The following is a 13,843-nucleotide window of genomic DNA, read 5'->3' as shown; positions in this document are numbered from 1 at the left end:
AGGAGAGGAGATAGTCAGGGGTTAGATGCTGTGGGTTAAATGTTTTGAAGCAGTGTTGAACAGGTGGGTCTTGAGTGATGTTTTGAATGTGGTGAGTGAGGAGGAGTCTCTGATGGTGTGAGGTAGCGAGTTCCAGAGGGTGGGAGCAGCGATGGAGAAGGCCCTGTCCCCCCAGGATCTAAATTTGGTCCGGATGGGGGGGGGGGGGTCAGGAGGTTGGTACCAGCAGAGCGGAGGTTGCGGGTGGGAGTGTGTCTGGAGAGGAGGTCAGCCAGGTAGGATGGGGCCAGGTTATGGAGGGCTTTGTAGGTCAAGAGGAGGATTTTGTACTGGATTCTCTGGGAGATGGGGAGCCAGTGAAGCTTGTAAAGGACGGGGGTGATGTGGTCACGGGTCCGGGAATGGGTGAGTAGACGGGCAGCGGAGTTCTGAATGTATTGGAGTTTATTGGTGATTGTTGAGGGTGAACCATAAAGGAGGCCATTGCAGTAGTCCAGACGGGAAGTGATGAAGGCGTGGATGAGGGTTTCTGCAGCCACGGAGGAGAGGGATGGACGGAGACGGGCGATGTTTTTCAGGTGAAAGAAGGCTGTCTTTGTGATCTGTTTAGTGTATTTGTCGAAGGAGAGGGTTTGGTCAACGATGATGCCAAGATTCCGGATGTGAGGGGAGGTGGATACTGGGAAACCGTCGATGTTGAGGGCAAAGTTATGGGTGGACTTGGTGAGCGTTTTTGGGCCAATGATGATTATTTCAGATTTATCACAGTTAAGTTTGAGGAAGTTGATTTGAAGCCAGGATTTTATTTCAGTGATGCAGTTTGTCAGGATAGAGTGGGTGGCGGTGGAGATGGACTTGGTGGAGATGAAAAGCTGGATGTCATCGGCGAAGCAGTGGAATTGGAGACCATGACGGCGGATTAAGTGACCGAGGGGGGACAGGTAAAGGATGAAGAGGAGGGGGCCAAGAACTGAACCTTGGGGGACACCTTGGGGGAGGGGAGCAGTGGGGGATTTGCAGTTATTGATGGAGATGAACTGACGTCTGTCAGAGAGGTATGATTTAATCCAAGAGAGGGCAGTGACGGTAATGTTAAAGGTGGTTTCAAGTCGGGTGAGGAGGATGGTGTGATCGATGGTGTCAAAGGCGGCGCTGAGGTCGAGGAGGATGAGAATGTTGAGGTTGCCAGCGTCAGAGGAGAGGAGAAGGTCGTTGGTGATTTTGAGGAGAGCAGTTTCAGAACTGTGGTTGGAGCGGAATCCGGATTGGAATGTTTCATACAGGTTATTGGCAGAGAGGTGATGTTTGAGTTGAGTGGCTACAGCGCGTTCCAAAACCTTTGACAGAAAGGGTAGGTTGGAGATGGGTCTGAAGTTATTTAGGGTGTCAGGGTTTAGTCCAGGTTTTTTCAGAATGGGGGTAACAGCAGCAATTTTGAGGGATGGTGGGACGATGCCTGTAGACAGGGAGGAGTTGATTGTTGCAATGATAAGTGGAGAGAGAGCAGGAAGGGAGGCCTTGACAAAGCTGGAGGGGATGGGGTCAAGAGTGCAGGTGGCAGTTTTCATTCCGATGAGGAGTTCAGAGAGGTCAGTAGGGGAGACTGGGGAGAATTGAGACAGGGGATGGCAGGATAAGGGGGGGCAGGTGGTTTGAGGGGGAGCAGGTGCGGCGGTGGTCAAGCTGTTGTAGATGTTTTCAATTTTGCGTTGGAAGAATGAAAGGAAGGAGATGCAGTTGTCTATTGTGAATGACTGGGTGGTGGTGTTCAGGGGGCTGAGGAGTTTGTTTATTGTAGAGAAGAGTGCTTTTGGGTTTCCGGAGCCAGAGTGGATAATTTGAGAGTAGTAGGCAGAGCGGGCGCGGGAGAGGGCATCTTTATAGTGTTGTATGTGGTCCTTGTAGGCCTGGGAGTGAACTGTGAGACCTGTTTTATTGCGGAGTCTTTCAAGTTGGCGAGCACGAGTTTTCATCAGGCGGAGTTCAGGGGTAAACCAGGGAGCAGAATGGGTGAAAGAAACTGTTTTGGTTTTTATAGGCGCAAGTTGGTCAAGGCAGGAGGAGAGAGTGTGGTTGTAGTAGTCAGTGAGGTCAGAAGGGGTGTGGAGGTCAACGAAGGGAGAAGTGGACATTTTTTCAGAGAGGGTCGATGAGAATGAGGTAGGTGAAAGAGCGTTTAGCTTACGGAAGTTGATAGTGCGATAATGCCTTGGTGCTGGGGTGGGGATGTTGATGGTCAGAGTGATGGCTAGGTGGTCAGAGAGAGTGAGGTCGGAGCCAGAGAGATGGTGCAAAATTAGTCCAGTCGAGCAGACAAGGTCCAAAATGTGACCACGGTTATGGGTAGGAAAGTTGACATGTTGAGTGAGGTTAAAGCAGGTGAGTAAATCAGTGAAGTCAGTGGTTAGCGTGGAGTCAGTGGAGTCCATGTGGATATTGAAATCACCAAGGAGGAGGATTGAGGGGGAGAGGGAACATAGCTGGGTCAGAAAGTAGGAGAAGTCAGACAGGAATGATGGGTGTGGGTTGGGAGGGCGGTAGACAACAGCCATGACTGACTGTGTGTGACCAGAGAGTTTAAAAGCCAGGTGTTCAAATGATGGAGCAGATGAGATGGAGATGAGGTTGGTCTTGATGTCTTGTCGGTGAATAACGGCAATTCCACCACCTCGGCCCTCCGAGCGTGGTTTATTGATGTAAGAATATCCATTGGGTGTGGTGAGGTTGAGCGTGTAGTAGTCCAGTGGTTGTTGCCAGGTCTCAGTGAGACAGAGAAAGTCCAGTTTATTTTCCAGGATGTAGTCGTTCAGGATGAGGCATTTGTTGTTGAGGGACCGGGTATTGAACAGGGTGAGCTTGATGTTGTTTTGTACGGCGGGTATGAATCCAGGTGATTTGGCCAGGGTTCGCAGACAGGAGGTGCGATTTTGTGCGGTTGTGACCAGGTGTGTTGGGACGATGAGTGGGAGTGCGCTGAGCCGACCAAAGGATGTGGATGGAGTGACCTGATTGTAAATAAACAAACTTACGACCGGAGCCACGGTGAAGGTACCTGGGTCGACGCAGGAGTCCATTCGATTTGATTGCAGAGATGCATGATGGGGTGGAGCGGGTTTTAAGCAGGAGAAGCCTTGCGGCGGAGTACCGCAGAGCCATGCCAGCAGGAGCGAAGGGACGAGCACAAGGCCAAGGGTGAGGAGGCGAAACAATCGTCACAACCCATGGGAGTGGGCCCGAGGAAACAGCGAAGGAGCCGAGCAGGTGAAGCCAGGAGCAGAGCCGGGACCATGCAGAGGGCAGACAGGAGCGAAGAGACGAGCACGAGGCCAAGGTTGATGAGGCAAAGCGGCAAATGCAGCGGCAAACGACCGCCGCCGCTAATCAAGATCACGGCGGAAAACCGCCACCACCGCCGCTGCAAACAATTGCACAACCCACGAGAGTGAGCCCGAGGAAACAGCGAAGGAGCCGAGCAGGTGAAGCCAGGAGCAGCAGAGCAGAGCCGGGACCGTGCAGAGGAAGACTCAATGGCCAAAAATCCGCCACGACCACCAGGAAAGCAAGATACGGACAATGGACATGAAATACGGACAAATATACGACAATGAAATACGGACAATGAAAGCAAGATACGGACAATATATATATATATATATATATATATATATATATATATATATATATAATTATATATATAAGTAAATATATATAAATAAATAAATATAAATATATATATAAATAAATAGATATAAATAAATAAATAAATAAAAAAATATATATATATATAAATAAATATATATAAAAAAAGAAAAATATATATATATATATAAATATATATAAAAAAAATATATATATATATATATTATATATATAAATAAATATATATTAAAAAAAAAATATATATATATATATATAAATTCTCAAACAAGTGTAAAACTATCGCAAATTTGAATGCGCACCAATAAATCGAAGTGACTGTACGTGCATTCAAATAGAGATCAATCACTTCCCAACTCTTCCTGAGAATATGCTTATTATATTGCCCAGCATCTACCTCTCCCTTGTCATTATGAATTCGTCGGTTGAAATCTTTGCCCTCAATGCACAGGAAGTCGTGTTCGGGCTGCAGGATGCCACACTTTGACGCGATAGCACGTGCCGTGTTTATATTGTCCCCCGTCACCATCCGCACAGTAATGCCCGCACGTTGGCATTTGAGTATTGCTGCTGGAACCTGCAAACAGGCACCCGGAGAACAGCACCAACAGTACAAGGATCATGGTACGGTGGGTTTGTAGCGAATCGAGAATGGCATGAAAAGTAGACAACAATCGGATGAAAAGTGATGATTTTTCAGATGAAAATTGATGATTTTAGGAGTTTGACCTAGAGTTGACCTTTGACCTTTTGACCTAAAAAAAATAGTTGGTTTCCCAATTCAGTGAGGGACTATGCAAATGCTGTTACATTTTCATGTCAATCGGATGAAAAGTGATGATTTTTCAGATGAAAATTGATGATTTTGGAAGTTTGACCTGAAGTTCACCTTTGACCTTTTGACCTCAAAAATAGTTGGTTAACCAATTTAGTAACAATATTCAAATGCTGTTCAATTTTCAAGTCAATTGGATGAAAGATGACAATTTTAGAAATTTGATCTTTGACCTCAAAATCAATAGGATTCTCAATTGTGACGACCTCTACAACCTGCTGAAGTTTCATGACGATCGGTTTAGAATTGTGACCTGTAGGCGAGTGACAGACAGACAAACAAACAGAATAACAAACGCAACCGACCAATATACTTGAAAAATCTTCGATTTTGCAAGTAATAAATAAATAAATAAAAAATACACATTGGGATCAATATTCATGGAGACACAGAAAATGAATTGGTCGGGATGCTCCCGATCCCATTAAATTTTGGAAACCAAGCAGATTGAGCCTGGCAAGCATTGGGTGGTGAGCACCCTGAGCATACGAGGTGTTGACTAACTTTGTGCATCATTCATACCTGAGTTATCCTAAGCACAATCAACTTGTGGTTTCATCAAAAACAGAAAAGGTTCACAAATGTTTCGAGATGTGACAATCTACCAATGACAATAACAGTTCTGAAGGAAATAGGTCTCACCTCTGGTCTAACAGGATCTTCAATGCCAACAATGGCGATACAAGTCAGGTCTGAGATCACGGTTCCCTCTTCTTCCCAGTCGGGCTCTGCTCCCGGAGGAAAGTCCCTGCTGGCGAGACACAGAGTGCGGAGGCCGTCTGATGCCATGGCCTCCACCACCTTGCGTGTAATACATTCTCGGTCAGAAGCTCGCAGCAACTTCGGCTCCCCGATCGGGTTCAAGGTGCGTGTGCATCTGTTGGTAGGTAAATGGTAGAATGATGGACTGACAAATTGAGTGTCTTATATCGTGAAATATGTTTCAGGCTGACTAAGCCGTCTTAGGAAAAAAAACAAATTGGATAAAGAAAGCCTACTTCCTCAGTACAATCTCAGCTGCCCCTTTGGTGTAGAGACGGAAGCCTCCGCCGCTTGTTCGGAGCACAGTACTCATGGATTTTCGTGCGGAGTTGAAGGTGTACACTTTGAAGAGGGATTCTTCAGGAATGGCAGCACGCATGGACCTGTAGTCCCTCTGAAGATCCAATACGAATGCAAGGAGCGAGCATTCAGTCTTGTTCCCAATGTGCCTCGGCATAGCTCCCTCACGCTCTGGAGGCTGCGGAGAATAAACTCCCACCATAGGGTGACATGGAATTCAACAACTTCGTTGAGATTAAATAAGGAATGGTCATATTCAGACATAGCAAGCAGCTTATGCATTGCTCAAGCAGCTCATATAGGGTGTTCCATAACAGGTTACACAGTTTGAAATGTTTTAAACCTTTTTGTTTTTAATCTAATAATCATGAGACTAGACAGGCAGGTCCTTATCCAAGGAATTGAGTATTTGCTGATGCAAGTCTCGCTTCGGTGGTCAGGATACCTCACACGCATGGAAAACCATAGAATCCCAAGACCGCTTTTCTTTGGACAACTTGAATTTGGTAAATGGTCACCTGGTGGACAAAGAAAGCGTCCTTAAGTCTACACTCAAGTCTTGTGTCATCCCAGTTGTTACCTGCGAACATCAGGCCACAAACAGGTCAGCTTGGCGTAACATTTGCCACAAAGGCCTGGACCACTTTGACTGTATGAGACTTGCTATCGAGAGACAGCGGAGGCAAGAAAGGGAAACCTGTGCTAGAAAGCGTCCTTAAGTCGACACTCAAGTCTTGTGTCATCCCAGTTGTCACCTGGGAACATCAGGCCACAAACAGGTCACAAACAGGTCACCTTGGCATAACATTTGCCACAAAGGCCTGGACCACTTTGACTGTACGAGACTTGCTATCGAGAGACAGCGGAGGCAAGAAAGGGAAACCTGTGCTAGAAAGCGTCCCTAAGTCTACACTCAAGTCTTGTGTCATCCCAGTTGTCACCTGGGAACATCAGGCCACAAACAGGTCACCTTGGCATAACATTTGCCACAAAGGCCTGGACCACTTTGACTGTATGAGACTTGCTATCGAGAGACAGCGGAGGCAAGAAAGGGAAACCTGCGCTAGAAAGCATCCTTAAGTCTACACTCAAGTCTTGTGTCATCACCGATGTCACCTGCGAACATCAGGCCACAAACAGGTCACCTTGGCGTAACATTTGCCACAAAGGCCTGGACCACTGACTGTATGAGACTTGCTATCGAGAGACAGCGGAGGCAAGAAAGGGAAACCTGTGCTAGAAAGCGTCCTTAAGTCTACACTCAAGTCTTGTGTCATCCCAGGTGTCACCTGGGAACATCAGGCCACAAACAGGTCAGCTTGGCATAACATTTTCCACAAAGGCCTGGACGAGACTTGCTATCGAGAGACAGTGGAGGCAAGAAAGGGAAACCTGTGCTAGAAAGCGTCCTTAAGTCTACACTCAAGTCTTGTGTCATCCCAGGTGTCACCTGGGAACATCAGGCCACAAACAGGTCAGCTTGGCGTAACATTTGCCACAAAGGCCTGGACCACTTTGACTGTATGAGACTTGCTATCGAGAGACAGCGGAGGCAAGAAAGGGAAACCTGTGCTAGAAAGAGTCCTTAAGTCTACACTCAAGTCTTGTGTCATCCCAGTTTTCACCTGCGAACATCAGGCCACAAATAGGTCAGCTTGGCGTAACATTTTCCAAAAAGGCCTGGACCACTTTGACTGTACGAGACTTGCTATAGAGAGGCAGCGGAGGCAAGAAAGGGAAACCTGTGCTAACGTTCATCTCGTCAAGGACCAGTCTGTACCTGCGATGGTGGTAGACGCTGTGGGTCCTGCATTGAACGCGACAGCCATTGCACAATGCTTAGTCTAGTGAGCACGCCAACGAAGTTAAGAGATTTGTCGAAAACGACGACTCACATCATCATCAGACAGGCAGGATGGCCTAGACCCTAGAGGTACGCACACTCACCTCTACGCTGGCTAGTCTGGGTTTGAATCTCGACCCAACTATAAACTGTCATCCTGGTGTTTCTCAGCCAGGGGGATTCATCAATGCGTGCGCCGTCCCTCAGATGGACGTTAAACACGCGTCCCATCTGCCAACGCCCCACGGTGGACGCTAAAGATCCCACGGTGCCCTTCGTGAAGAGTAGGTGAGACATCGTCGGCACGATGAACAAATTACAAATTCATGCCCCAACCTTCAGAAGACAATGCATCAGCGGCACAGCCACGCTCTCAGCCAATGATACTACCTGGATGCTTGTGCTACATACAGAAGAAGATGAAGTAGAAGAAGAAGTAGAAGAAGAAGTAGAAGAGGAAGAAGTGGAAGAGGAAGGTTATGAGACTGGCATTATTAGGAAGGGCAATGGAAATTTGAATGAAGGGAATTTAGGCAAACCAGCAAGTACATGTTTCAAGGGAATATTGAAAATGCTTGGAATTATATCCAACAAATTAGTCCAAAAATAAAGAAAAACAATAATTAGAACGTTTTCTTATGATCCTGGAATGTAAAGAAGCTCCCTTCAACGGATCCAAAATACAGATCTTCACCTTCCCCTTTACAAGAATTCAGGAGATTGCAAACTTTCTTTTGACCTAAACGAAGAAAAGGAACCTCAAATCACATTGGTTTCAGCAAGAAGGTGCGACGTCCCACATTAGCTGTGCCATCATGGAATGGCTGAACAACGTTTCCCGGACGTCTGACATCCCTACACGATTACGATTCATTGAACATCCCGATTGGTCTCCATTGGACGACATGAAAGCAAATGTTCCACGAGAGACCTCAAACCTGGGATAATTTGAAAGAAGAAATTGGAAAAGTGGCTCCAAATGTTTCACTACAAACCCTCCGGGATTGGAGTTTGGAGTGGAAACACTGGAATACAAATTTGTTGATAAATCCAATAAGGGAGGTGGGCACAGTGGACGCATGTTATGGAAACTGATTTAGGAGAAAGGTAAGATCATCCAAAGGGAAATGCACTCGCACCAGCAGGTATATTAAAAGTCTTATTTAAAAGTCAATCCCGGTCTGACATCAACAGCTTCAACCTTGCTCCAGAAGGAATTCTGACTCGCTACGAGTACTTGCAGGGAGAAGAGAAACCCACCAGGATTTTGGAGGTGTACGCACAATTGATGGCGATGCAAGTCACCAATAAGTCCAGTGTTTTTGCAGGAAGGGAGTCCCCATCAGGCAAGGATGTGTGGTGTATGCCACCCACGTATGCCTGCACCACCGTCATGCGATTGGTCGTCAACGTGCCAGTTTTGTCGGAGCAGATCGCGGTGGCATTGCCCATGGTCTCGCAGGCATCCAGGTGTCGCACAAGGTTGTTGTCTTTCATCATTTTCTGTTGAGGAAGAGTAGTCCGGCATTAGCAAAGGTAAAAATTAAATAAATAAATAAATAAAGGTAATGAGTGCTTATCAATGGCAAAGCACCAGGGGGCATCAAAAGGCTACTGAAGTCCTTGTCTGAGGTGAAAACTATCCATCCATATTTGCGACTGAAGGAAATTGGAATGCCAAACAAAAAGCATGAATTCCTGACAGGCAATAAATTGGGGATTTTGACATTTTGAAATGATTACACGAATGCAACACAATAAACCAGCATCACCTGTCGTCAGGCAGCTGACGTCCAAATAACGAGTCCTTGGAGTGCACTGGAATGTGCGAGGCAGTTTCTAACCGAGCATGGCATTCCGACCATGAGGGGTCAGATGTCACAAGATTGCAGAATTGGACTTGAATGCCCACGGATCAAATCAAAACCATCGCTTCACCACAAATTCCTCGACCAACACTTCCAAGTTTTGCAGGGCGACTTGATAGACACGTGACAGGTTCAATGATCTCGACATTATTTTGAACTCGTTTGTCCAGGAAGGAGATGTGTCAGTTGTTACCTCGCAGAACTTTGTCCAAAAAAAAGAAGAACTTTTGCTACATCATGCAAGACGAGGCAATGATGTGCAAGACAATCTAGGGGAATGCTAAATGTCGGACCGAGAGGTTAAAGCTGAGATTCTGGAACTTGTGTCGGCTTAAAAAAAACAAAAAAAACACTGCACTTGTAGCTTATCTGGGCCCTGGCCGAATGCTATAATCCAAATTTGGTAGCATTCTGGGGAGAGGAAGATGTTTGTAGGAATTACATGATTTTCCCAAAAATTGACCAAGTCCACCATTTTGACACACTTCTGGTCATATGATCAGCATGACCTCTGCAATTTAGCATCCCTTCACTGGCCTAATGCCATAACCCAAATTTGGTAGTATCCTGACTGGTGGGTCTGAAAAAGAAGAAGATTTTTGAAGGAATTACATGATTTTCCCAAAAATCGACCAAGTCCACCATTTTGACACACTTCTGGTCACGTGATCGGAACGAGGTTTGCAATCTTCATCACCAGTTAGGAGTGGAACCTTGCTGCCACATTTCAGCCGGATCAGGCCAGCGGTTTGGCTGGAAAAGTCGAAATAGGAGACGGACGGATGACAATACCTGATCTGGAATTCCAATTCCAGATGAGTTAAAAATATCGCATCGTTCTTTTATAAAGTACGTACAACACATCCTTGCATGAATGTGTGGAAGAGGAAAAAGGACACATATCCTTGGATAGGATGCAAAGACAGCAAACTCAGGTGTAATGTGTGTGCGAAAATTGATAACTTAGAACTTTTCATGTCCAATGGATTGAGACTTCCGAATGAATGGCATTGGTACCAAGTGTCTTACAATGGATCCATCCGGAATCTCAGAAATTAACTAGAACAGCACTCTGTACAGAGCAAACCTCCGCCTGGTTGGCCATATCACTCAATGGTGAAGAATCACTTTAAAAAATTAAATAATTATCATATCCGAATTCATAATCAGATCTTCAACAAAATCGAATCGATTCTTTCTTGTGACACACACAACCTGTCCAACAAGTTTCGTCCAAATCCGTCCATAACTTTTTGAGATATCCTGCTATGTATCGTTTTTGGCCATATCACTCGATGGTGAAGAATCACTTAAAAAAATTAAATAATTGTCATATCCGAATCCATAATTAGATCTTCACCAAAATCGAATCGATTCTTTCTTGTGACACACAACCTGTCCAACAAGTTTCGTCCAAATCCGTCCATAACTTTTTGAGATATCCTGCTATGTATCGTTTTTGGCCCAATCTCCCAATGGTGAAGAATCACTTAAAAAATTAAATATTTCTCATATCCGAATTCACAATCAGATCTTCACCAAAATCTAATCTATTTTTCCTTGTCACACACACAACCTGTCCTACAAGTTTCGTCCAAATCAGTCCACAACTTTTTGAGATATCCTGATATGGATAGATTTTGGCCCAATCTCCCAATGGTGAAGAATCACTTAAAAAATTAAATAATTCTCATATCCGAATCCATATTCAGATTTCACCAAAATCGAATGTATTTGTCCATCTGCCATTCACCAGCCGCCGCCATCGCCGACAGGTCAGTGGTCTCTGTCTTCTACCGCCTCTTTTCTGGTCTTGCACTCCCCGCACCCATTTGTCCAAGTTACCCTCCATTTTATCCTTCAACCCTGCTGTAGGTGTTCCCATCCCCTCTTTCTACCCCTTTTTTGTTCTGTTGAATCCTGACGCATTCAGCGTTCCAGCTCTCCATCGAGTCTCACCTTTGTCAATAAAAATAAAAATTAAAAAGAGGAAAACAGTGGGTATTATGCTATTTGTTGTGAAATTGTTACCATCACCTGTATACGAGCAGGTAAAATGTTGCTACTCATGTTCTGTTGTAAATAAATTTGAACCCGGACCTGCTGGGGTTCAATTGATGAATTTCGCGGAACTCTGGTAATAAGCGTTTCGAATTTGCATTTCCTTTGAGCAGGTACTTGTGAGCTCTGAAGTGCACCTATAGGTAACCGTGCTCGAGTTTTTAATGGTAACACCTTTGTGCAGCACATAATGTATTACATTGTAATTGTGCACGCTGTGTACGGTTTTTTACACCCGCATCCTCTTGTCACGTTCTGTTGCTCCTCCATTATGCATTTCTGAAATGTGCAAAACAAAAAGCTTCGAGAGCAGGAAACGATATATAGATGCACTTTATTACCTCCACCACCGAATGTGGATGGAGGTTGTGTTTTCACCCATCTTGATCCCTCGTCCTGGAGGTGGGGTTGCTATCTTTATCAAAAACTCTCTTCCTCACTCGCCCTGCACTGCACTCTCTCCACCTCACCCCCAGGAATACCTCTGGCTACGGCTTCCCCTTCGCTCCCACCTCTTGTTCATATGTGTGTTGTACCGTCCACCAAACAGTGATGACTCCATCTACATCTCGCTGTCTGATAATATGGACCAACTTCTATCTACTCATCCCAACTCTCTCTTCCTCATATGTGGTGATTTCAACTGTCATCATGCCAGTTGGCTGGGTGTGGGTACCTCTCTCACCAGCCATGGCTCCTCAGCAAGGGACTTCTGCGACTCACTGGGACTGACACAATCTGTCAATTTCCCGACCCGGATCTCAGTCAACGGAACATCTTCTCTTCTGGACTTGGTTATGACTAACTTCCCTGAAAATGTCTGCTGCTCTTCTTCTGCTCCAATCGGATCATCTGATCATGTCCTTGTTAAAGTGGACATCTCTCTGACCATCCTCAGGGAGCCTGCTCAGCGTCGACGAGTCTGGCATTTCACTCAGGCCAACTGGCACGGTCTTCAAGCAGCCATCAATCATCTGGACTGGTCTCCCATCTCTACCACCTCTGACATCAACTCATCCTGGGAATTCTTCCAAAGTAAATTGCTCTCTCTCTCATGCACAGATTTATCCCATCTCGTCTTCAGTTGTCATACCCTTCCTCCCGTCCATGGTACACGGAATCTTGTGGTGAGGCTGTTGCCCAGAAACAACTTGCCTTCGTCTCCTGGAAAGCAAATCCAACGGAAGGAAATCTCATTTCCTTTCACAAAGCCCGAAACAAGTGTGTGTCCACCCTCAGGAGAGCCAGGAAACAATATCTCTCCGTTCTCAAGACCGAACTCTCTTATCTGTCTCCCTCTTCCAAATCCTGGTGGCGTCTGGTCAAATCCGTTTCTGGTGTTTGTTCCCCCTCCATCCCCTCCGTTACCTCAAACGGCTACACAGCTGACTCCGCACGTGAAAAAGCTGAATGCCTCAACTCTGTGTTTGCCTCTAAATCTTGTGTCCCAAACCCATCCCTCTCTGTACCCACCATACCCAGTCGTACCCTGCTGCTCCTGGACTCCGTGTCCTTTCCTCCTGACAAGGTGGAAAAGTTTCTCTCAACCCTCGACTCTGATTCTGCAACTGGACCCGACGGCATCAGCCCACGGGTCCTAAAATCCTGCTCTGCCGCTCTATCTCACCCTCTCTCTGTTCTCTTCACCCTCTCTTTTGCTCAAGGTCAACTGCCATCTGCTTGGAAATCAGCCAACATCACCGCTATGCACAAAAAAGGTGCAAAAACAGATCCTAGCAACTACAGACCAATCAGCCTTCTCTCAATTATCAGCAAAGTCATGGAATCCATCATTGCTTCGGATATGAAATCTTTCCTCTTCTCCAATGGCTTGATCTCTGATCATCAATTTGGTTTCAGACCAGGTCACTCTACTCTGGACATGCTGCTTCTGCTGTCTCAACAATGGATGGAGGTCCTCAATGCCAAACAGGAAATTAGAGCTGTCTCCCTCGACATATCACGTGCCTTCGACACGGTCTGGCACCCCGCTCTGCTCACCAAACTCTCCTCCTTTGGTATCCATGGAAATCTCCACGCATAGCTGGCGGACTTCCTCTCTAGTCGTCGTCAACGTGTGGCCCTGAATGGGTTTCTCTCATCTCCTCTTCCTGTTCAGGCTGGAGTTCCCCAAGGCAGTGTTCTGGGCCCCGTGCTTTTTCTGGTCTTCATCAATGATCTCTCTGACTCTCTTGAAAATCCTCTCTATCTCTTTGCTGATGACTCCACTCTCTGCCGCTCCATTCCTTTTCCCTCAGATCGGCAGTCTGCAGCCTCCTCACTCTCTGAAGACTTGGCCAAAATCACAGACTGGTCAAACAAGTGGAACATGTCTTTCAATCCTGACAAATCTCACACTCTTACGATGTCTCTCCGAAACGATCGACTGGACAACCCTCCCATCTACTTTCTCAACAATCCTCTCCAAGAAGTTCTGTCGCTCAAGCTTTTGGGTCTCACTATCTGCCATGATCTTTCTTGGGAAAACCACATTTCCAAGCTGGCCTCCAAAGCCAG

General features: G+C 46.0%; 1 protein-coding gene across 1 annotated transcript in view; it reads right to left on the bottom strand.

Annotated features, from left to right (window-relative positions):
- The window catches only part of LOC137424473 (plasma membrane calcium-transporting ATPase 2), a 317,166-nt gene that overhangs the window by 48,550 nt on the left and 254,773 nt on the right, over positions 1–13,843 (bottom strand). Inside the window, exons 9-12 of the mRNA XM_068111958.2 lie at positions 8,658–8,900; positions 5,491–5,732; positions 5,135–5,369; positions 4,055–4,234 (exon numbers count right to left, since the gene is read on the bottom strand). Coding sequence (XP_067968059.1) covers positions 4,055–4,234; positions 5,135–5,369; positions 5,491–5,732; positions 8,658–8,900 — 900 coding nt within the window. The remainder of the gene's footprint in view (positions 1–4,054; positions 4,235–5,134; positions 5,370–5,490; positions 5,733–8,657; positions 8,901–13,843) is intronic.

The sequence above is a fragment of the Myxine glutinosa genome, chromosome 4, assembly GCF_964187855.1.
Source record: "Myxine glutinosa chromosome 4, kmMyxGlut1.1, whole genome shotgun sequence".
Lineage (NCBI taxonomy): Eukaryota > Metazoa > Chordata > Myxini > Myxiniformes > Myxinidae > Myxine > Myxine glutinosa.
Note: the sequence above shows the minus strand (reverse complement) of the source record. Positions and strands in the feature narration are given on the sequence as shown.